Source organism: Falco biarmicus, chromosome 7, assembly GCF_023638135.1.
Source record: "Falco biarmicus isolate bFalBia1 chromosome 7, bFalBia1.pri, whole genome shotgun sequence".
Lineage (NCBI taxonomy): Eukaryota > Metazoa > Chordata > Aves > Falconiformes > Falconidae > Falco > Falco biarmicus.
The window spans coordinates 66,569,534-66,593,242 of NC_079294.1; the positions used below are offsets into that span (position 1 = coordinate 66,569,534).

General features: G+C 40.9%; 1 protein-coding gene across 1 annotated transcript in view; it reads right to left on the minus strand.

The window, feature by feature from the left end:
• CERS3 (ceramide synthase 3) overlaps positions 1-23,013 on the minus strand; it is a 38,569-nt gene extending 15,556 nt beyond the window's left edge. The window contains exons 1-9 of the mRNA XM_056347596.1: positions 21,556-23,013; positions 19,873-19,990; positions 17,670-17,788; positions 13,867-13,924; positions 12,940-12,990; positions 11,605-11,697; positions 11,186-11,314; positions 9,343-9,449; positions 7,765-7,921 (exon numbers count right to left, since the gene is read on the minus strand). Coding sequence (XP_056203571.1) covers positions 7,765-7,921; positions 9,343-9,449; positions 11,186-11,314; positions 11,605-11,697; positions 12,940-12,990; positions 13,867-13,924; positions 17,670-17,788; positions 19,873-19,990; positions 21,556-21,848 — 1,125 coding nt within the window. The 5' untranslated portion in view covers positions 21,849-23,013. The remainder of the gene's footprint in view (positions 1-7,764; positions 7,922-9,342; positions 9,450-11,185; positions 11,315-11,604; positions 11,698-12,939; positions 12,991-13,866; positions 13,925-17,669; positions 17,789-19,872; positions 19,991-21,555) is intronic.
• Between the last annotated feature and the right edge of the window lie 696 nt (positions 23,014-23,709).

Sequence of the window (23,709 nt, forward strand, 5' to 3'; positions counted from 1 at the left end):
ACATATAGCTTCAGCTTTCTGTTCTTAGAGGCAGCGGTCATCTGCAGCTTCTACCGAAGTCAAAGTCAGCAGCTTTGGGAACAGCAGGCTTTTATTGCAGCACGTAAGGGACCTGCACAGCCTCTTCACGGCACAGCTAAGATCGGAGAGGCAAAGGGAGCATCCACACCCCCAATTTATTGGGCTATGGCCAGAGGATTGAGTCTGCTCTTGCATAGTCTTGTGTGTGCATAACAGGTCTGTGGAAGGGTCCTTTGTCCTCACTGCCACCCCAGCATGCATTCACAAACCCATCTATTCCAATGAAATGCCCAGAAAATATTTTCTTCGGTTTCTTATTAGTTCATTCCTCCACAATGGTCATAACAGTCCTTAACTTCAGTTTTTTAAACTTTACCTGATTTTTATATAATAAAGTGAAAGGTGGTGTGGAATTCTCAGCATTCTAAGTGAGTTTATTTTAAAAAAACGATTTTAAAAAAAAATCAAAATTCCAGCAAAGAACACTGTCACTGTTTTGAAATCCGAGATGTATATTTTAGGGTATAGTGTAACATACCTTGCTGGAAGCCATTGCCCAGCTGCTAACCCCTTCTATAATCTGGAGTAAAAAGTGAAATTTAACTAGCAATCTGCCTTTTAGCTCCCAGTGCCAGGAAAACTAACTAGTTGAGGCCAAGGAGACCAGGCAGTGCTCTTGGACTGGCACGTAACATTTGTGCAGTAGAGAACAACTGGTGGCTTTTCGTCCTTCACAGGCCCTGCTGGGCTACACACTTGGACAATACACATTTCTGAGGTCAGCTTTGACTTCACATCTGCAGTAAGGGTAGGACTCCAGAGCTCCACAGCGTGCCCACAGCGGCTTTTCTCCTTTTTGCCTATCATTGTAAATACCAGCCAGCACCTCGGACCCTTTTATGCTTTCTTCTGCCTGCCTCTCACCCCTCCTCCCTCAACTGAATTTGGCAGCCTGAAGCGAGACATGTAGCCAGGCTTTGGGCTTAACTAGATTGCTGTAGCAGAATGGGAAATATGCAGATGAAAGAAAGTCATAACAGGAAGTAATTTCCCTTTACTAGGGCATGAGCCTTCACGCTGCTGACCTGGCTGGCTAGCTCCCATCTCCAGGCTATTAAAAAGCTCATGTCCCAAAGGCAATAATTTGAATCAACTGGGAAGGTTCCCAGATAGACTGGTTTTCATCTCTAAGAGGGAAAACTTTCATTGGTCCTATTTAGTTTCCCCTAATAAGCTATCCTCATGAGAAAACCTGCTATAAATATTTATCTGTTAAGAACCAACAAATTCAACTTCTTCATAACCCATTTTTCTTTAAAATGGGGAAAAGGCAACCCCTACTAATCTAGTTCAATCCATCCTGTGTTTGTGCTAAACCTTCACTCAGAAACTTGAACTCTGAAGCAGGACATGAGTGTGTACTGGCCCTTCCCAGTTCAGAAAATAACCACAAAATCTCCAGTGAAAGCTTTTCCACAACTTCCCAGTCCCACAGAGTCATGAAATTGTAACTAACTAGATTATCATTATCCTCTAAAATATATTACTGCTTTTAAAACAAGTACATGGAATTCAGGCAAATACACCTCTCGGTCTGTTTTATCAGCACCCTGATAGCCATTGGTGCAGTACAGGCTTAACAAAACATGTTATGTAAAAGAAAACAAAAAACTTACATGCCTCTAGTTTGGGAAACCAAACCCTGTCCTCTGCTTAACTCCTGTTGAACAGCATTTTTCTGAAATGAATGACTTCTCACTGAATGTGTTAATTCTATTAAATTTCATTTTCTGATTGTAAATGTCCTGAACATAACTTTTTTACTGCTTTGGAAAGAAGAAAAAAAAAAAATCAGCTGAAAATCTGCCTTTTTAGGAGTCCAATGAACTGCTGTGCATGCCAAAACCAACTATACATTTCATGCTTCATTTTCACATCCCAGTAATTGCATGGTCTATGGAAGCACAGCACTGTTGTGCATGATTAGGGTCATGTGACGGCCTTTTGCAGCTCCAGTTAAGAGTCAGAGTTTGTTACCTGGGAGCAATCAGGCTCAGCTCACCTATGGTGTGTCTAGTGCACACTGAACAGCACACAGCTCAAGCACGAGCACTGGATCCAAATCTATTTGCCACAAAAGAGATTTAAAATGTAATCTCTTTAGAGGCCATTATACTTTCATGTTATACAGAGCTTTTTGTTCCTATCTATAGTTTTAAGAATAAGATTTCTGATTAGGATTAGATATCTCGAGTTATTGCAGAGTTCAATGAGAAAGTCAGTGCTGCCTCAGCTGCCAGAACAGTGAAGTGTTCGCAGTCACAGCATCCTGGGTGAACACCGGCTGAAGAGTAACTCCGTTTTAATAAAGGAAAACCAGCAGATTTTAAGCACTGTGGATTCATGGTCTAATTCTAAAGGACATAGATTTAATTCTATAAGTAACTAAGGAAAGCAAAGCAAGCAAGTGCTAGGGCCTTAGAATTGTCACACAGAAGTCTGTACTTCTATGGGGAAATGTTTAAGGACCTACAAACCAAAAAATACCCATTGCTTTGAAGAACGTGCTGTAGGCCTGTGTTTTGTGAGCAAGAAAATTCTCGCTCAAGTTCTGCACTGAAAGCCCATACTCCCCAGACCCATGTGGTTACAAAATAAATACAAGATTTCTTTATATATATATATATATATATATTAATCATATTTACTTAGAATACTTATTTACTAAAAATATGACTTGTTTGATGCAAACAGATCAAGCACAAAAACTAAGAGGAAAAATCACAAATGTATCCCAGGGAAGGAAGGTTCTGCAGAAGCTGAGGCAAGTCTGAATAGCCTCAGACTAACGCAGCTAAAGGCATCCGTCAGGAGCAGGTAGCAATGGGAACTGTATAACTTAATCTGAAAACTTACACAAAGGGTTATAGCAAGTCTCTGAAGAGATAAAGTCACTGAAAGAAAGATAGAAAGTAACACAGACCAGCACCTCTGCAGGTGTAAAAAATCATTATTCTTCAGCATAAGTAGCGAGGGCATGTTTTATAAAGGCAGGCTATGCCTGTGTTCCAAAGGACTTCCAGGCCTTGCCTACACATTAATATGAAAACACATCAAGTATTCTAGTCCACGGGCACGCTTTTAGGGATACAGTTTTAGTCATGTATCCTCTTTTGATACAGAAAAGGGAGTAACCGATTTAAGGACTCTTTATATGGCTACGCGCTTTTCATGGCAAGGCCTCTACTGGCATCCCAGCGTCAGTGTATAAGAGAGAACGAAGGAAAGAAAGTTAACTTGAACTGGCAGAGATTTCTCAGTACAAGAGCAATCATCAGTCAGAACAAAATGCTGAAGTAGAAGATTGATTGCTGGAAACAGCAAAAATATCATAACAAGTATTTCACAGCTCTCATTTCAACCCCAAAATAGTATTTTCTTATTGTTTTCAGCTACCCTTACTCTGTCATTAATCATTCTTTGAATGCCAACTCTCACTGTTCCCTTGGGAATTTGGACCAAGTAAGGAATGAACAAACCACGGACAAGGATACACCCAACCAAAATCTTTACAAAGCCTGTTTACTGAGTACAAAACACCAAAGGAATATTGAAGAATACATAGGTGGCACCAGCTAATTTTCTTTAGAGTGACAATCCAAAAGCCTGCTCTACGGCACTGCAAGGTCTTTTCTGCTTCAGGAAAAGCTAAGAACCACAGTGAATCAAAAAACTGCAGCTGATGACTCCTGAATAATAGTGACTGTTAGTAAGCAGCTCATTACCTTACTTGAAGGCAGCCTGACAGAGACAAAAGAATTAAAAGAGAAAGAAAACACATTTCTGGTCATATTACAGTCTGTTAAAAACCTGCCGTTACCTTCTGCCATTGATGGACTTTGCATCAGCCCTGAAGTATCTGAGTCATGTGGACACCATGCCCATTTCCTACAAACTCACACATATTTTTCAAGATGTAAAGCACTGAAGTCTCAAAACTTTAACTCAGTGTGTAATGATTTTAACATATATTTTACATCTTAATTTGCCATAATAATGTGGCTATAAGCTGCTGTCATTCGCTCCCTTTTTCTGACCTTGGAAATAAAATGTTTAATCTCCATGGGATTTTCCTGGCGAGATATTTTAAATCGGTGCATATGTACATACTTCTCTATATGTTTTTTCAATTTTCCTAAAATATTCTCATATGTGCAGACATGATGACTAGACATGTTTCAGTGGTGCTTGAAACTTGATACAAGTGGGTAATTTAACCATGTAATTGAACAATATTACAGAAACACACGGAGTTTCCAAGGCAACAAAAGGCCTTGGACATCAAGATGGCAGCCAGCAGCGAACATTGCAATTGCCTGACCTAACTTGAAAAGAAATTACACTGAAAAATGTCCTTCCTCTCACAGCAGAACTGATCTAAGATACATGGCTACAGGTCTGACCCTGAAGGGCTTTTCTTGCATGTGCATCTTACTCATACACAGGGTCACAAAATGCCATATGACAAAGGACGTTCGGGTTCCTTTTGGGATATTCTTTTTATATTTTCCAGATGTAAGAACAATCTTTGCTTTGAAAAATTTAGTACTCCTGTCCCCTCAAGTTTATCCCCATTGAAAATAAAAATCTTCTCAATGCAAAGTAGCTGAGTGCAGCTTAGTTTGTCCATGCAGGGTTCCCCCTTATTAAGGCATTTCTGGAGGAATGGGCTGGGGGAAAGGTAGCACAAGTCCCGTGAGCCTGGAGAGCAATGCTGCTCCATGCTACCAGCTTCGGTGCCAGAGACTCCCATGCCTGAGAAAACAGGACACAGAGGGACACAGCAAGATCATATCCTCCCCTTCTTTCCTTTTTCCTCATTTTTATTAACCTCTGGCTGCAGTATTTGGGAGGAGAGAAACTGCAAGGTTTTTAGTCCAAGTTCTTTTTTGCTGAAGCAAGTCAGTCAGTGGAGCAGTTATCCCAGAGGACTGAGGGTAACTGTCCCCTTCATTAGTGCAGAGGGGAGGTGACATCCAAGATGAAAAGCTTCTGACCCGACAGTCTCAGACAAAAGCCATGTCTTCCTGCGGGGAAGTGTAAAGCATGGAAGAAGCTCACGAGGCTGCAGTACTTAGTGTCACTTCTGTACGGATTCCTGCTTTTTATAAAGCCTCCTGCCAGAGTCCAGAGAGGAGTGTCGAATCCAGACCCACAGTTCTAAGCAAGACGTGACACAGCTCTGCATGGCCCTTTGAATAACACCAAAGGGGGCTTGGCGGGTATGTGACATCCTGGAGCCTTGGGCCCTCCTGTTTACATCACCCCCCCAGAGTTCCACCTTGCATGTCTTACCAAGACAAGTCCTTTATACCTGTCCTTCAATAAGGGACAACAGCACTGCTCATTGAGAATAAATACATCCAAGCCCACTGACACTCTCACAGGGTGATGACATGGTCCAGAAAGATACAGTCAGAGGAGACACCTGGCCCGGGACGGATGCTAGGAGCTGTTAACGGCTGCACTGTACTGGTTTTCACTGGTGACCCCGATAACCCAAGGCGGCTCAAGGCACAGAGGGCAATAAAGAAAATTCTTTACACCCTTTCTATGCTCAGAGCTTCCTTCAGTTAAACAACAACATCAATCCCTATTCCCAGTTACATCATGACTTACTTTTTCCATCTGAAGTAGCTAACCGTCGCTTCAAGAAAAATGTAAAAAATTGCCTGTTTTGTGAATGAAAACTTCAAAGCCTTGGGCAGAGAAACAAACCCCTTCTAACACAAGGATGATGGCTCACTGGTATTCCACTAAAATAGCAACAGCTATTTGTGTGGAGTATGTCTATAACAAATATGTGGGTATAAAAATGCTGCCTTGCAAACACCGCTCTTTTCGACCTTGCCTTTACAGCTTTGGAGGCACTGGCTGCTTTCACAGCCAAGTTTGCCACCGCTATGGAAAACAGGCTGCACATGCAAGCCAGCTGAAGTCATACAGACTGAAAAGGGCTAGGGCTGCGGCTGCTACCACTGTAAAAATGTTATTTGGAAACCATCTTCTTAGAGAGCTGTATAAGGAATCAAAAATCCACGGTAGAGATGAAGGCTTGATGCTTTCCCATTTTTTAGCAATGACTAATACAAAAAATCCTCTTATCTCAAAATAAAACATTTCTGCCCCTTACAAAGGCATATAAGCAGGCAGGGCAGGATGGCCTTATATAGCTGGCCTAGTAATGTCCTCTTCACCACTGTATCTACAGACTTTCTTGCACTGTGCTCTCATAACCTCAAGCAATGTGGATGCAGAACTATGCCAAAGCTTTTCTGTTCCCCGGCTGCAAGGCAGAGGGATGTCCCTCTTGATTTCATCAGAAGAGTTGTGTGAGAACAGCACAGAGACAAGGCCAAACTCAAAAAAGAAAACTACAAGTAACCACTTTAACGCTCAATAAGCCAGGCCAGAACTAGTTTTGTAATTAATCTAACGGAGGTAACTGACATGCAAGAAATACAAGTTTTTCAGTGTTTAAGGGAACATAGAAGCACGTTTTAGTTCAGAATGCCACAAACCATTTTTTCTGCAGATTTGTCCCTTATGTACAGCTGTTTGCTGTCTAACAAGGGTTGAGTTTGTAACTGCAGTTTTCTTCTAGGAAAGATATTGGGTCTCTCTAAGATATCCAGCTGTCTATTTGCATAAGCTTTGAAGGAATCCAATAATCCAAAAAACATAGCATGGTTTCTGTTATCAAACCATAATTAAATACAGGTAGAAAGGAATATTTCTATTTCGTTGAGATGCTTCACAGCATTAACTGCCTCAGATAAAAGGACAGAGTCAGCTCAATTAAGTTTTTGCATCTTGACCTCAAAATAAATACCATTTTTCAATAGCACAACTTGTTTCACCTTAACTAGCAAAATATACCTGTCAATGCTCATGCCAAATCTAGAGAGACATTCTCCAAAGTCCTTTTCTAAATGCTTTTTGCTAAATGTTTTATCTACACCACACTGCACACTTCATGACAAAAGACCTTGTGAAAATGTTACTACTTCAGCCAAACACGACCTAAATGGCAGTTTTCTTTATAGCTTTTTCCCACATGAGTTTTCTCTACAAGGTAAAAGCAGATGATGGCAGCACCAGACTTACACTGTCTCGCTGTTTCAGTTGAGCATGACAGTATTTCATTGTGTCATAATACAATTCCAGATCAGCTTCATATGGTTTTCTTAATCCAAAAAAACCAGCGTTCAAGTATAGCTGAACTCACATCTAGACAACCCTGAAGAACTTGGACTACAAGCTTTCTAGAGTATTTAAAGATCTCATCACTCACCTCTCCTCTCCTTTTTTGGTATGTGCCTACAAAGTCCAGTGAGAAAAGGCAGCTTTCACTCGAAACACAGGAATTTCTAGAGTTCCACACCATCTTAGGGCTTCAGTTTTTGGGACAGCTCATTTCTCATTTACTATCAAGCAAAACATCAGACACAGGCAAAAAAAAAAAATGTTCTAGCTGAAGTTTTGATATTCTGACCTATGACCTTTGGCGTGACAACAACAGGTAGCAAGCACATTTAAACATCTCCATACTTTGTAGATCCCTATTGAAAATGCTGACATGGAAGTTCATGAAAACATTAAGAAAATCTAAGTAAATCTATCGAAGTTATTAGCATCTGTTTGATGCTTCACACATCTTCCTGCAGAAGCAAAACTGCTTACCTTTAAACAAATGAACCTTCTCAAAATCTTGAAAATTAAATAACCCCAATACAAGTGTAAGCCTTGAAGGATCAATAGCTGCCCATTGAATAGAAAATATGCTATGACAGGAGTTGTGGAGTAGTATGTAGGCTGATACAGTGTGGCACGAAGAATCCTAAAAAAAATAAAGGTCACTGTAATGATGCAAGATATCTACTCGATGCTATTTACAACTACTTCTAATTTCACATTCAAAATTTATTATTTTCACAAAACACTAAAAAGCTCTGCAAAGGTGACAGATTAAGACAAGTCCTGTCTTAACTAGATATGCATCTCTATTGAAATTTAGACTTCGGATGAGAAATTAGAGTCTTGCATGAAAGTAATCTAAATAAGGTTAGAAAAAAATCCCATTTTTTCTCTGTGTGGTCTAGATACCTTGCAACTCAGAGCTTGTCTATGTCATTTTTTTTTAATGCAAATTGTTTCTAATCTGAAATCCACACTCCAAAGAAAATCCTACAGGCTTTGCAACAGGGCTTTTTGTTAATTAACATATGTTTTGTCCATCTTCAAACTTCACTACTTTATATTATATTTGGGGCTTTTTGAGTCCCTTTAATCTCATCATGTTTTGCTTCCAAGCTCAGGAACAAGAAACTCAATGAAGCAAAATGATTGGAGATCACTTGTGTAGTTAATAAAAAAATAACAATAAAGTAAAAGACATCAGCATTTCTGAAAGAAAATAGCACAGGAAATTAAACCCTTGTGTTGATCAATGTTCAGAACTATTAATTTAACCAGCCTGAGTCTCTAAGGGTTTGTCCACATGCAGGGAAGCGCATGAAGGCAAACTAGAGCAAGTCAACAAAACGGTGAATGCGAAACACATTAAACACTTTTAAAAAGCTAAACATATTAAGCATTAAGCACACTAAGCACCTGTGTGGATACTCCAAAGCAGATTAAATCTCAGCACTCCAAAATCATGCAATTAAACATTTCGGCTGACTGCATTGAATAATAAACATTAAATATATTACAATATATTTAGCAAATTATGATTTATTTGCAATGACTTCATAAATTAGTTGCTTTACCTTAACTTTTCTGAATGCTCTTCGTGTAAGAGAGTGAGGAGAGGCACTGCCCAAGAACTAAGTAGCAAAAAGAAGGCTCTACAAAAAATTAACTACCATCATATAGGAATTACCCTGTACTCTGTAGATAGAGCAGGAGGGATGGAATGAAAGGAAAATACTTCTCCTAGTTATGTAGCTCAATCCCCTTAAAAATGCAGGACTCATAGCGCTTAACTACAATTGACAAAAGTAAGTGAAATAATACATAAATGCCTCTATGTTAGCATATTTTCAAGAAGCTCATTTAAAATTATTTTTACTTAAATTTTTAAAGAAAATGACAGGTTTTGTCAACTCTTCTCACTGGCCTTTAGTAGCCAACAATAAGTTCTGCTTCTGTTCTTTAAAGTACAATCCATTCCTTTCCTTTTCCCATCACAAGCAATACTAACCTCTCAAAGGAAATGGGATGAAATAAAAGCCTGTGACTACATTAAATATCACTTACCAGAAGGGGAACAGGATGATTCTTGTGATGAAGAATGCGATAGAAAAGATGATAAAGAGCACATTGCAGGTTTTCTCCCAGTGAGCGTAGTTAAACATTTTGGCTGCCTGCATTGAATAAAAAACATTAAAGACGTTACAAATATTCTCTGAAATAGAGTTCCCTTCTGCATTTTCATAAATAAAGACTCATCTTCCACCTACGCAGGAAGAAAATTTCCTCCCTGTTTGACAGGTAGAGCAATCATTTTACTGATACCTAATAAAGCAGTATCAAAACAGATTCTTTGTTTATATTTCTCCTTTCATCTTAAAGGACAGGACTCTGCATCAAAGGCCTAAAGAACAGCTCTCCAATCAAAATGTGTCATGAAAACACAAAGTGCTCTTGACAACAGAGGTGATCCCTCATTCTTCTACCAGACTCAAAACGGGCTGAATCGAAGTGAAGCTGCTAGGCACACCTGCGCGCTCAGGAGCGGCGGTGACTCCTTATACACAGGCAGTCTGGTGCATGCATGTTACTGACCCTTCTCTGTGCCTAATTCAGCTTCTTTTTTCTCCTTTTAGAGCGGTGGATATCCTAGCATTGGTCTCTATCCCACTAATAAAGATTATAATTCCTGCTTCTCCCCTAGCTGAACATGCTTCATTTAGGAATCACCCTGGACACTGTTGAATGAAGCAGTTGTTCAACAGCAAACAAAGCTTCAGGTGCTGAGCCTAAGTTTTAAACAGCAGTTTGATGAACTTTGGGGGATTTTTTTTGAGTGGCAGGGCTGATTTAAGTTATTCTGGTACGCAATTTCAGCTTCCATCTGAGTGCTGCCCTACCGGTTGTCAGCTCAACTGATTGTAGTTGGACCGCCAATCAGTTCAGGGTTAAAAGTAACCCAGAAAAAAACCAACCCCGTGTGTAAACATTTAATCTGGACCAATCCCAACTGCATGACCCCACAACCAGTTGTTCCAGTACAATGGATAGAGTATCAAGAGCAGAAATAAACAGCGGCAGACAACAACCTACAAGGGCTGCTCACTCTGGCACTACCACCGAAACAGGTGATGAAACTACATTCTCAATCTTGGTGTTAGAAACTCAGGATAACTACTGAAGGAAACACAGCATGTGTTTGTCTTCCCCGAAACCCAGCAGCAAGTCTCTATGACCACAGTACTGTGTGCAGAATAGGACATGTAATGTTAAACATTTCTAACCATTGATACTTAGTTCAGGGAAGGAACTTCCCCTTCAATCCAGGGGAAGAACCTTTTCTTCTGCCAGTAGATACCTGTGATATCATGTACAGGCACAGCTTGAGTGTCTCCAGCCAGAACTTTATAGTGTAGATTTATCCCTTGGGTCAAACACAGGGGTGTGAATGCTGACAAAATTAAGCCAGTTTGGAGAAGTAGCCAAAATTCTGGCTGCTAAATTTGCTTGAGAATTGGTATCATGACAAGCTGTTCACAGGCTAGCCAACTTGGTCTAATTCTAACAGTGAAACAAGTATAATCCATGGAGGCAGCTGTATTTCCAGTCCCCGTTCTGCACTTGAAAACTTCTCTTCTGCCTTTTCTCATAATGGATTCTGTAACAGAGCATCAGCTTAAATTATCTAGAAGCATTTTTTTTTGTCTTAGAATTTATGAATCTGTGAAGTCCTGTTCTGTGGGGATAGGGAGGGATCGTATGAAACTTGTGGCAAAAAGATTAAAACATCACTGAACATAACCTGGGCAACAGTGAAAAAACCCACCCAGAACACCACACCAACCAAAACACCCAAGACAAAAAAAAAAAAAAAAAAAAAAGGCAAAAAAAAAGTGAAGGGCAGGGTTACCTCAAGCCAGAAATCTGCAGTATCATGCACAAACATCACCAGTGTTCCAAGACGCACGTAATTGCCACACCAAGAGCCACTCATCAACCCAATGGCTGCCAAGTGATGAACGACATGAGCCAGAAAATCCTGTGGAGAGGGGAAAACAAAAACAATTAGGAAAAAAAAAAAAAAAAAAAAAAAAAAGGTAGAGCCAAGCAAGTAGTATAGCCCTTGAGAGTCTCTGAATGCATGAAGTGACAAGCAAGAGCTGTCGCACACCGAGCTGCCCCGGCAGGCAGGAGCGTGGCTGCGGGGCGCGGGGCGGGTGTGCCAGGGACGGGCTCCTGCTGCCCTCGTGTGGCTGCACCAAATCGCTTCGGCACATCCGCCTCCGCCTCACCCAAGCCCAGGCTCTAGCACCAACCAGGACCACTTGCCTTCCTTTTGTTGTCAATCCCAAGTGTAAATAAGAGAGACCAGTAAAAACTAATCTCAGACATGTAGTACCAATATTGGGATGGCAGCAGAGTCTGGAATGAAGAAAAACACAGTTAATTCTTAGAATAGCAAAAAGCGAATGCCAACTAAAATTACTTCTTTTTTCCTTTCCTCACTTCTTTTGCTCCTCTGCTGAGTCTTGCTTAAGAAATTAAACTAAACTAAATCCCCGTTCTGGGCTTCATTAAGAAATATCTTCTGGGAGCCAAATACTCTAACCTTTACTCAGACTAAACTCCCAGTTTCTGCAGTTCCTCCCCCACCTCTGAATTTCAGCGTGCTTTTTTCCATGTTTTTGTCAGAGAACTACATGCAGACTACTTCTGCATTTAATTACAAACAACTGCAAATAAACGAAGTCCTCCATTTTGGGGAACAATTAACATATCAAACATTCACACATTCCATGAATAAAATGTCAGCTATTTATGCTAACATCCTATGCATCTGCTTAGAGCTAGATGCTGAGCTTGGCTGCTCCCTTGGTTTAAATTGGTTTCCCAGCGGGCAGGCAGTAGGCTTGGTTATCAGGTCCCATGAATAAGAGGAGCAGGGAAAACCCAGCCAGGAGGCAGGATTCTTTTTATTCTTGGCCCCTGACTAGGGCAGGTATAAGAAGGCAGTGTGATGGCCAAAGATTTATAAAAATAGGAGGGGAGGGGCACGCAAAAACCACTGGCAGGTGGGCAGAAGGCAGCTTGCTTGGCGTCATTTGTTATGGGACTGTTAGTAAACTATTTTAGGAAGAAACAAAAGCCTCGTGACCCTTGGTAACAACCAGAGTACTGAGCAGAGATCCCCAGAGCAGGGACTCGCATTATGCCAAACCAAACCGGTGCAGCTCTCCCTCCACCCGTGCCACTGAGCAATAGGGCCCAGCAGCACACAGCACTCGGGCTGCTCAGCACAACCCTCTGCGTAATGCTGTTCTGCAGCGCCTCGTCATCGCATCAAGCATCGTCAGGCCTGGCACAACCTTCGGGGTTCTGCACTGAAACCTGTAACACAGGTAGCATCTGCTGTGCGCAGGAGTAACCTGGGATAGGTGAAAATAATAGTGGTCTGGCTGGAGGGCTGAGTTGCAGCAGAGGCAGATCATGGAGAAGTCCTGCAGCTCAGCAGGAGGTAGGGAAGAAGGGCAAGAGGCTTTGGTGCCACACCTCTCTAGGTGGTGCCTGTTGCTGGGAGGGAGAAGGGCTCCTATGGATTACCCCTTCCAATGGGGAAATACCCGGAATGCCCCAAGGGCAATGGCCCACTGCCAAAAGGCTCACCTGAAATGGGTAGCCAACCCACGTCTGCCATATGTCGTAAAACCAAGGTTTCTGGGGAAGACAGATGATTCAGAGATTTAGCAGCTGAACAACAGTAAGTCATCTTAACTCAAAATCTTCGATACTTAAAATTTCTTTAAGTGGACCAGGCTAAGAAGCTATAGGCTTGATAACTGTTCTCCACCAATTTCTAAAGGGATCTTACATCTCAGATTTATTATATTGGTCCCAGCTTTTTGGCTTCTTTTCAGGACACCTGAAACGTTCCAGTTCATCGTTTCATCATCCAAAGCAGTGGGTGTGTGTTTTATTACCACAATTACTCAAGATATGTTGCCACAGTGATTAGATTTTGCTGTGTTTACCAGCCACACACACCACTGGTTCATGATGATAAACAGTGTTTGGGGAGAAGAGCCAGATGAACGTAGACACGCTGAGAATTGTTCTGCTGCTCAGGAGAAGCATTAATGACACCCCAGGCAGTGTTCATATAGTTACAAACAGCACTCTCTCTGTTCTTCCCAACTTCTGACTCAGCAGCAACACCTCAGTAAATAGCCATGAAATACACCATTGTTGTGGCCCCCAAAGTGCCGGCAGAAAAGGTTTATGGCCTCCTTTGAGAAAAAACATGGCTGTGTGATGCATTTGTAGGTGTTAACAAGGCATGCTGTAAAACCATCTGTGTGACTTCTTAAAACTTGCCCTAAAAATACTGATTACTCAAATTACCATAGAAGTTCAAAAGATAATTAAAAAATTAAGGAAAACCTCAGTGCATATCGCAGCCTATCATCTAGATTATGTACATAAAAGATCTGAACTCAAAGAGCCACTGAAACCAGTGGTTTCAAGAAGATCTAGAAATCAGTCCTTATTTCGTTAAAAATATAAGAATATCAATCCTTCAAAGAATTAACTTACATCATACAGAAATATAAATCCAGCAATGGAGGATGTAAGATAGAATGAAAATCGCCAGCTGCAAAATTAAAATGAAACAATAAGAACAAAGCATGAATTTTTTTATAGATTTTGTCCTGAGCCAGAATTACTGCAAATCATTGTATATCACAGGCAATCTTCACATAAATGTGCCTTCAAACTCTATGTTATGGGTTGTTACATATTAACAATATCTGAATTTATTAATAATTAAATACTTGGGCTTTCAGTAATTGCTAAAGTAGTAGATTATTTTACATTTTCACAATACAGATATCTTGGTTGTGGTTACAGCAGTAATTTTCCAGCCAGGCATGAGCTGATCAAAAGAACAGTCACAGCAACCATAGTAAATACCCTAAAAATTAATGTTTGATAACATCAACCTTTCCTGCCTTATCAGTTCCTCTACAATATTCACACTAGGCTAAGAACATCGCTCAGTTCCGTGACTACAGAAGGTCTTTCAGCCACATGGCATATACTTCCCAATGTGATCAAACACTGTAAGCTCCAGCACAGACTTGTTTCAATTGCTGGGTTAATTTCTTTTGATGTCTCTTAATACTTATTGTTGAAAACAGAGGAGACCTATGAAACTTTAACAACTATTGGATTAGTTTATGTCTTAGTACAGAGATCTGAATTAACTATAAACCTCAATCTTTGACTAGGTTTGCCAGCATTTAGCCCAATCTAAGCTTTTTGCGTCTTAAAGGATAACCGTCAAGGCAGACAAAATGGTCAGGTTTTCACCACCAATCTGGTAGGTCAGCAAAGGGAAAAAAGGTCTCGCGTATCTTTGTGAACTATGTTGTTGCTCATATATGTCAGAGCAGAATGCTGTGATTTGGAGCCAGCAATCAGCGTTGTAATGACTCTGGAGCCTGTGTGGGAGGTATTGTCCCTGGGACTGGGTGCGGCTGGAGACTCAGCCAGAGATTTCCCACTCCCACCTCTACAGGTGGAAAGGAAGAAGTTTTCCATTGCTCTTCCCCTTGGCAGGAACAAGCCTGACCTTTCCCAGAGCAGCTCTTCAAGATCAGTAGCAAAACACCGTGAGACTTCACATGCTAAGAAAGGTCATGATCACAGGGACAGGCACATGGCCCCAAACCCAGTGAGAAAATTCTATAGAACAAGAGGCATCCCCGAGAACAGCAGCAGCCAGCCTCCCAGAAAACCTAAACTTGCTAAAAAGGAAGAGAGAGTGTCTCAAAAACCCCCACTATAGTAATGGATTGAGAGATGTACAAAAGTGAGATTGTGGTCTCTGGCAGACATTAATGAAGTGCCATATAAGAGAAGATGATAAGAACCTGTCTGGTAAAAGCAGCCCCTCCTCTCCAAGCCCCATGTTACTTGGAGGCTGATCTGCCATGTGAAAGAAGGAGACGTTCAAAGACCGAGCCAGTGTTTTACCAGAGTAACAAACAAACCAAAGATAAGGACATGGAATAGCAGAGGCTAGACAGGACAGTATGTCTCATGCCTGTGAAGGAAATCAAGAAAACAATTTTAAAATTGGCACTTGATACACAGTTAATAAACAATTGTTGTACTTTTCAACTTTAAAGCATCTTTCCTCAGGTGATTTGAAAATAACACTTTGGAACATCCACTGATTCAAAGGTATAAGGTGGAAATGAAGAAAGCAAATGGAAGGGGAGAGTGGAACCCACAAGTAACACCTGGCTCAGAGTTAGGCAAGAGATGGTAGGAAAAACACCAGTGTGGCATGGGACAGACTTTACACGGGGGCTGATTCTGCCCTCACGCCTCTTGTTTCAAGGAAGGGAGGTGCAAGTAGTCCAGTGGATATAGTGGGACTGATTCTGTGTTGATTGAAAAGTGTAAGCAGTTTTCTGAATTGGATTCAAAGCACAGAGCACCTAATGACTGCTACTACTCCCCAGTCCTACAAATACACATTGAACACACCTGGCAATAAACACGCAGTGCTTCAGATGAACTCATTATATGTGCAAGACTGCCAGAGTACTACCTCATTCTGCATTTAGCCAAACTTCTTTATGAATTCAGCAAACAAAACCTGAAGTAAACCTCATCCAAATTCACCAAATTTTACCCAAGTGCCTTTTAAGCTCTGAACCTGGCCACCAGGGAAAGCACTGAACAACAGCTACGCAAAGGGATTTTCTGATTTAACTTCAGGAGCCTTTTCTCTTCAGCTGAGTCTAACGCAGAGAATTTAGTAAGTGAAGTTAAAGGCTGGCAAGTCTTTTAAGGCAGGGAAGGTTTCAGGCAAAGGGCTTTCCAAACCTCAGCGTTGCTTAATTGGGAACATTAATAGCTTAAGTATGGTTTAGGTCTGGCTCATCAGATTTCCTTGTGATTCAGAAAAGTGATCCTGGAGATTGCAGCCTTTCAGAAGTTTCATAATGTTCATAACACTGACTACTAGCATGGAATAACTCTCTTCCTCATCTTTTGCCTTGAGAATTATATCCAATTAAATTCACTGACAAAGAGCAGAGCAAGGTTCACAAAATTGCACAAGAGAAACCTGTTTGCTTCATTTTCACTCAAGCTGCCAAGCAAGTTTTAATTTCAGCCTTTAGCTGTGTATTACTAGAGATATGCATCCATGGCAGGCAGGTCTTCTATCAATAGCAGGAAATCTTATTGTCACTTGTAAAACAAAATTAACTGATCAACAGAACAACGGCAGAAATAAACCATCGATGCCGGTTTGCCAGGAAAGTTCACTCAACTCAGCCAGGCTTCAGAGAGACACATCTATGTCTATCAACTGGATTTATGCCCAACAGAAGACATCAAATCATCACATTTATTCACACTGAAAATAAGCTTGACAAAAATAATCCTGACAAAGTACTCAACTTTGAGCTTTGTAGCTGTACTTTTAACCCTCGCTCCTTAAACTAATCCACAAAAAAGAGGTTAAATATTATAATCATGTGAATTTTTGCCAATGTAAGCATGGTAGGCAAAATTCAAATACACAGGACATTAGGAAAATTGTTTACAATGGTACAGTTAATTTCAGTGTCCAGAAGGGATGAGCAAACCCATGCCTGTTTGGGGACTTTACAATTTGTAGGAGACTTTGGATAACACAGGAACAGTTAAATAGTAAAATGTTCAGGTATGGGAAAGTTCACGCACGTTTGTGAAAAATCAGATGCTTCAGTGCTTTTCCAGTTGTCAATCATATGCAAGAGGTTTTGAAACTTTTTACATATTCATTGTTATCACTTGAAATCGCTCACTCTCATCAGCCTATTTGAGCTCATGTTTTGCACAGTACCCCATGTTCAAGCTGTGACACCTATCATTTAGTTAAGAAGCCATGACTCCTGCTCTTGAACAGACTTCTTCACACACAATAGCATCCCAAATTGACAGCATGGATACATACATAAACAAAGTGAGTAAGCATTTTTGTTCCCCTGTGGTTATTGGCAGACTGAAAAATATTTTCCTGTTCTCTGAATGTTTTCATTAAGCACTATGTAACAGGATACTAAAAATAAGTCCATTATTACACAATGAAGAAAATTGTACAATATTTTTAAGGGTTCCTTTTCAAGAGAAACTGTTAATCTAATCTTTTAAAGTCACACCATTTTGAGAAATGCTACTAGGTCCTTTCAATTTGTGTACGCACAAACCAAAACCCTCATCAGACAGACCCAGCTTTCTGGAAATCAGTCCCCCTTCAAAGGCACCTAAGGACTTCAATAATTTTTTTCAAAACAGTAAACCCCATAATAACCAGAAGTATTCTCTTTTCTTACAAAGCTTCCTGGAATTTCCGAAGCACTGTTGGGATCTCAAGGTTTCGCCGTCTCCTAAACCACTTTTCCACCAAACGTACAGTACAGTTGCACTTTTTGGCAAGGCCTTGAATCTCTGACTGCAAAAAATGGAACAGTGTTAGCAACAAGATGCAATCCAATGTCATTTTCATTTATTTTGCAGTTCACAGATCAGCTTCCCATTGTTGCAAGGTCCAAGGTCCTCATTTAAAAATATTATTAATATTAGCTATCTAGGGGGGTTTACCTTGCAGGCTTCCTCGTTTAATTTTTGACTGACACTCACAGAAACCCTGGGTTTTCAGGTCACTAAATTTATATAAATAATGCTGGCGTGAAACTAGCACGGTTTGAGGATCTGTGTACTTGTCCATCTACTCTGCTGGCTTCAGATAGTTTCAAAGACACAACTCTACTGCTAAGAAAGAGGGTTGGAGGGGCAAGTGCCATGTACCAATACACATAGACACTGTATCTAATACTTCACCTAATTATATTTGTCTACATTTAAATGAGTCTCCCAGGCTAGACAAGGGCCTGGAATTAAGGTGACCTGAGCTCTAGTCTCAAATCCAATGTACTTCTGTGGTACAGGGCAAGTCAACTAATCTTACTGAGCAAAATCCAGACTGCCTCCTTCTGACACCTGAAAATAATTCAGGGCTAGAGCACTGCCTGGATATGCATCTAGCCCTTCAAATGCGACAGTCAGGTGTCTCTGCTTTATGTGTCCTCTGACGGCAAAGCGGTTCTGTCATGCAGCCACTCATGTGCCAAGCACAAGGCAGGGGACTCCTGCATTTCTGGGTGCTCAGTGCTCCAGGTGCAGCAGCCTGTAGGCTTCCTCCCTCTCCTCCATCCCCAGGTGTGGAAGGTGCGGGCTGACCTCCACTGGGGCTGCTGCAGGAAGAGAGGTAGTGTTTGACTCATCCCTGGAGAAGTTCTTTCCCTTCGAGGCTAGCATGCAAATAGTGGTTAGCAGCAGCGTGGCCTCCACCAAGGTAAGTTCAGTTCAGTTTGTCTCATACCCTCAGAGAAAGCTCTGGTATGTGAGCAAAGGCACCTCAGCTGCTGGGGAGGGCAGGGTGCAAGCAGCCTCTGTGTTCAGCCTATCCTTCTGGCTGGGGAGCTCTCTACTTGCCATGCAGGAATGCTGATTTTTTTTTTTTTTGGTTGTTTTTTTTTGACAGACAATGGAGCCTAGATGCCCTCAATCCCCAGCCAGGCCTCTGCATGCTTTCTCAGACACACTTGTTCCCAAGCTGGACACCTAAAGGAGGCGGCCTGAATCTTTCCGATGTAGTGATGAGTATAAAAATGCTGGGCTTCCTTTCCCAGATTAATCGTCAAACTGTACTCATGCAGAAGGAAGATACGAACAGAGATTGGGATACTTGCCCAGGTAGAGAAGAGCTCGTATGTGAACACCAATACATCTATTCCTGATGATATCAGGCAAAAGACACAGTAAGAGAATAGCAGAGTTAGGGATAGAAAGCAAAGTTCTACGTATCAATAATTATCAAAATCCCTCATTACTAGAAAGCACATATTTCTTCTCAGAAACAGCGTAGGAACATTGCAATTGTTTGGTAACTGTAGTTAGGTAAGTGAGCTTTCTGAAGCTGCATTCACAGCAAAGTACCTGTTTCCCACCAACAAGGCAAGCTGCCTCATTTTTTGAGATGGTAAACACGGGCTATTATTTTTTTCTTGTTCAACTTTAAAAACAAAAAACAAGGTAATAGGAAGATTGCTTTTCTTTCTCACATAAGCCTGGATTAAGAACAGAGCAACATAACAGAACAAAGGGCTTCCATGCCAGCGTTACAATATTATTGCTTGCAATAAATATGATATCACTTTCCAACAACAGATGTCAGCTAGCTGATGTTTTCTCCAGGCACAATGAGTTAAGGATGGAACACTGATCTTCACTGGAAATATTAACAACAGTCTAGCCTAGACCAGCATGCCAGAAAATTAAACATCTTAAACATATTTTCTGTTTTGGAAGCCATATACCCTTGTCAGCAGAAAAGCAACAAAACCCCAAATAAATTAACTCATCTGTCAATCAGCTGGCACTCATCCCATGATGTCATTGCTGATAGCTGATTGAAACAGTAAGACTTGGGATTTTCCAAAACCAAAACTAGTTTAAATGAATGAGAATCCTTACTTGGGATGGATGTTTCGAGCACTCCCGGAAATAACTCTCTAAAACAGGATTAGGCTGTGGCTTCACACGTCTTACATTCTTTATACCTAAGGCTTTTGCTAGAGGTCTAGCAACATATCTGAAAAGACATACCATGAAAAACTTTTAAAATACAACAGTTACATGACCTTAGCTATTCTCAATCCAGGATTTGAAGAAAATAAACCTGAAGCAATTTAATCTGCCATGGGATATGACAGTGCACTGTGAGACAGAGAAATCTCCCCCTAGCTAATCCTAGAAAGAACCATAGCATATTAGTGGTTTTGCAAAAAAGCAGACCCAAGCACTCAAGTTTATGGTCATGAAATCCTATAAAACTAAAGGAAAGGTGCTGATTTTTGCATCCTTACGTTTTTCAGAGTTAAGGGAGAGTGAAACAAGTACAGATGCTCTCTTCATGTGAGCCGAAAGATTTCTACTGGGATACTTTCTCCTAGTGGCAGATAGTCACCTAGCACAGGGCTACCACCACCATTCAGTTTGCAGCCTCTACCTTGTGGCGCACAACAACTCCCCCAGAAAAAGAAGCCTCTTTCTCTTCTGTTTGCCAATACAAATTGTTGCAGAACATAACAAATGTTTAGCTCTTCTACTTGGGCAGGCTTTTCTGAAAAAGCCCCTCTCATTCCTGCTGATATCAGTAATTGATTCTCTATTACTCATAGCAGCGGTCAGTTTTCCTCATTCATGGGCAGATTCATTGCAGGCCAGATGTGCGGGCTAATTATTCACACAAGCAATTTCCAATAGCAGCACAGTGAGACACAGCTGGGCAAGCATTTACTCAGGAGACACTGTGAATGGTTATAAACATATGATCCAAATTACTTTTGATCTTTAACATGAATGATCTTATCTGGTTCTGTTTTAAGTCTGTCCAACTTATGACATTCCAAATTTCCTCATTCTGTCCTGAAATAATTATAAAAAACTACTAATCACATTCTTTAGAGGGAAAAAAAAAAAAAAAAAAAAGAAGTCAAGCAAAAAAGGCACAAATAAATAAATCAAAGGACTGCAAATCTTGATATATTTGTGGCTTTCTTCTGCGGAGCCAACCTCTGCCTGTCCCATAAGATTCCAGCTGCAGAAGCAATCCATCTTTCAGTGCCAAAGTGAGAATGAAAAGGAATCAGAGTTACTAGATCTGCATAAAAAGTTCACACGAAACTGAGGTCCCTCCAGTCTGCCTAGTTTTGCTACAGCTACACACCTAGGATTTATCAGCCTCATACACATGTGCCAGTGGAGGACCAAACAAAAGGAGGGGTTTGGTTTGGAGGACAAACGCCTCTGCCCTTCCACCAAAGGAGAAAAAGCAAAAGGAAACACAAATGGTTTTGTATTAATTGTATCTCCAGCAAAGGGAGACAATTAGAGTTATGAAAATGCTGTTCTAGAAAAGCTAGATTAAAATATTTTCCTTCTAGATCAGACCACAGCCACGTGCTACTAATAATGAAAATATTTCCCAATTTTTTTCACCTGCCATATTATCTGCACTAGATCTTTCTAGCAAACCATTAAGTAATCCTCCTTTATAATACATAAGAACATTGATCTAAAGATAGCTTATTTTTCAAAAACTTTTAGCATTAATGAGGATTAACGTTAGCATGAAATTGCATTTGTGTTTCTTACCTTTCACTTAAGAATCGGATAATCAGCAGTACAAAAGCGTATGGTATTGTGGCATATAATTGATGTGGTTTTGGAAAGACAAGTCCATCACGGTCTACAAAATGTGCCCAGGTGACATTAACAGGCATCCAGATATTCTCCCACCAGAACCAGCTGTTGAGCGTCTGTAATACGTGTGCCATGCTGAGCAAATAGAGATAAATAAAAATTATTTCTGACACATTAAAAAGAAAACGCATGGAATAAACCAGTGAACACTTGTGTGGAACAGAGGTTCCCAAGTGGCCAGACATTTCCTAAAGATAAGGTACAAGCAGAGGCTCAGGTCCCACAAGAACAAGCAAGGGCTACTACAAAGATGATGAGGAGACTAGAGCATCGCCCATATCATGAAAGGCTGGGAGCACTGGGCCTGTTCAGCCTGGGGAAGAGAAGACTGAGAAGGATTTTATCAAAGTCTACAAATATCTTCAGGGTGAGCGGCAAGAGGATAGGGCCAGGCTCTTTTCAGTGGTGCCAGGCAACAGGACCAGGGGCAACAGGCACAAACTGAAACACAAGAAGTTCCTTCTGAATATGAGGAAAAACTTTGCTTTGAGGGTGACGGAGCATTGGGACAGGCTGCCCAGAGAGGCTGTGGAGACTCCTTCCCTGGAGACATTCCAAACGCCTGGACATGACTCTGTGCAACCTGCTCCAGGGGAACCTGCTGTAGCAGGCATGGGACTGGATGATCTCCAGAAGGCCCTTCCAGCACTGACCATTCTGTTATTCTGTCCTGGCCTTCATGAGTTGCACTGGTATTGTGGGTTCAACAGAAGCACTCCACAGAGAACCTGCAGGCACTGTAGAGATGCTCAGGTGTCCCCACACTAAAATCAGCAAAGACAGTTTTCTCAGGGAATGGAAAAAAAAAAAAAAAAAAAGGACAGGGGGGGAGCAGGTGGTACTTACAGGAAGCTGAAAACCTCTTGGTTTAGAGCACTGCAGGTGGGATTATGATCCAGCAGAAGATAAAATAATGAGCTACATTTTGAGCTGGCATAAACCAATGCAGGACCTTTGAAATCTGCAGCAGGGGGAGGTAATCTGCTGTCTCTTTTCAGTCATTTACACTAGACTGCTCAGTACCCAGTCAAATCTTTTGCAATGATCATTTATAATCTACCATACTGATACAAAAAAGATACTGAAAAGAACTGATCTTCCCTAGGCTGCTTTCATAAATTAAATATAAGTTGGTGGAAGAGCAGAAAAGAAACGAGGAAGTCCAGGGGGTGACTTGGTCCTGTAATAATGAAGACATTTTGCTGGTGAATTACTGCTGTTTAATATGCTAATAGCAATATATACCTTGATCCTGATTTTGCAAACACCTCTGGATAGGACCAAGTATAAAAATCATGCACAATGCACAGAAAGCATTTTTTGGGGTTCACACGAAACACTGTAATTTAACTGTGGCCAAATCCTAGATCAGAACAAAATGTCAAAAATTAGTCCTTGAAGGAAAAAAAATAATCTCACTTACACAAAAATATTTCACTCATGTAAAAGTCTCATTTTTAACCTTTCCATTCTACATTATATATATGGAAATTTCTGTTATCCCTCATTTAGTTGTAAGGGACTTTGCAGTACAAACATGTTATATATCCTATAAAACTATTTTTATTCTATTTTTATATTATAAGTTACTAAAATGTATTCCATAAGGCTGAAATAAGTAATTTTTCTAAAATTTCTAGGAATAATAAATTTAAATAACTTTTTCCATACTAAAATTTCCTGTAAACCAGAAAGAAATACAAGGAAATAGCTGATTTCACTGAACTTAGTTTCAATGAAGAAACAGTTGAGCTGGGAGAATTTCATCCAAGCCTCCTCATAGCGTTAGATGTCCCACTGGAAGATCTCAAGCGATATATTCGTACAGGATCAAGTGGTAAGATCAAATCATGCTGAGGACAAACAGTAGTTCAGACCCTTTCATGTTGCTCCATATTTGAGCAGGGGCCACACGTACTTTCGACCCATGCTGGATCAGGACACGGTGCTTACTGCACTCAAGCCGGCTTTCCAGATTCGGACTTGGCTGGCTCTGAAGCCCACTTTAAATCGACAGCTAACCGAACTATCGCTGTGATCCACACT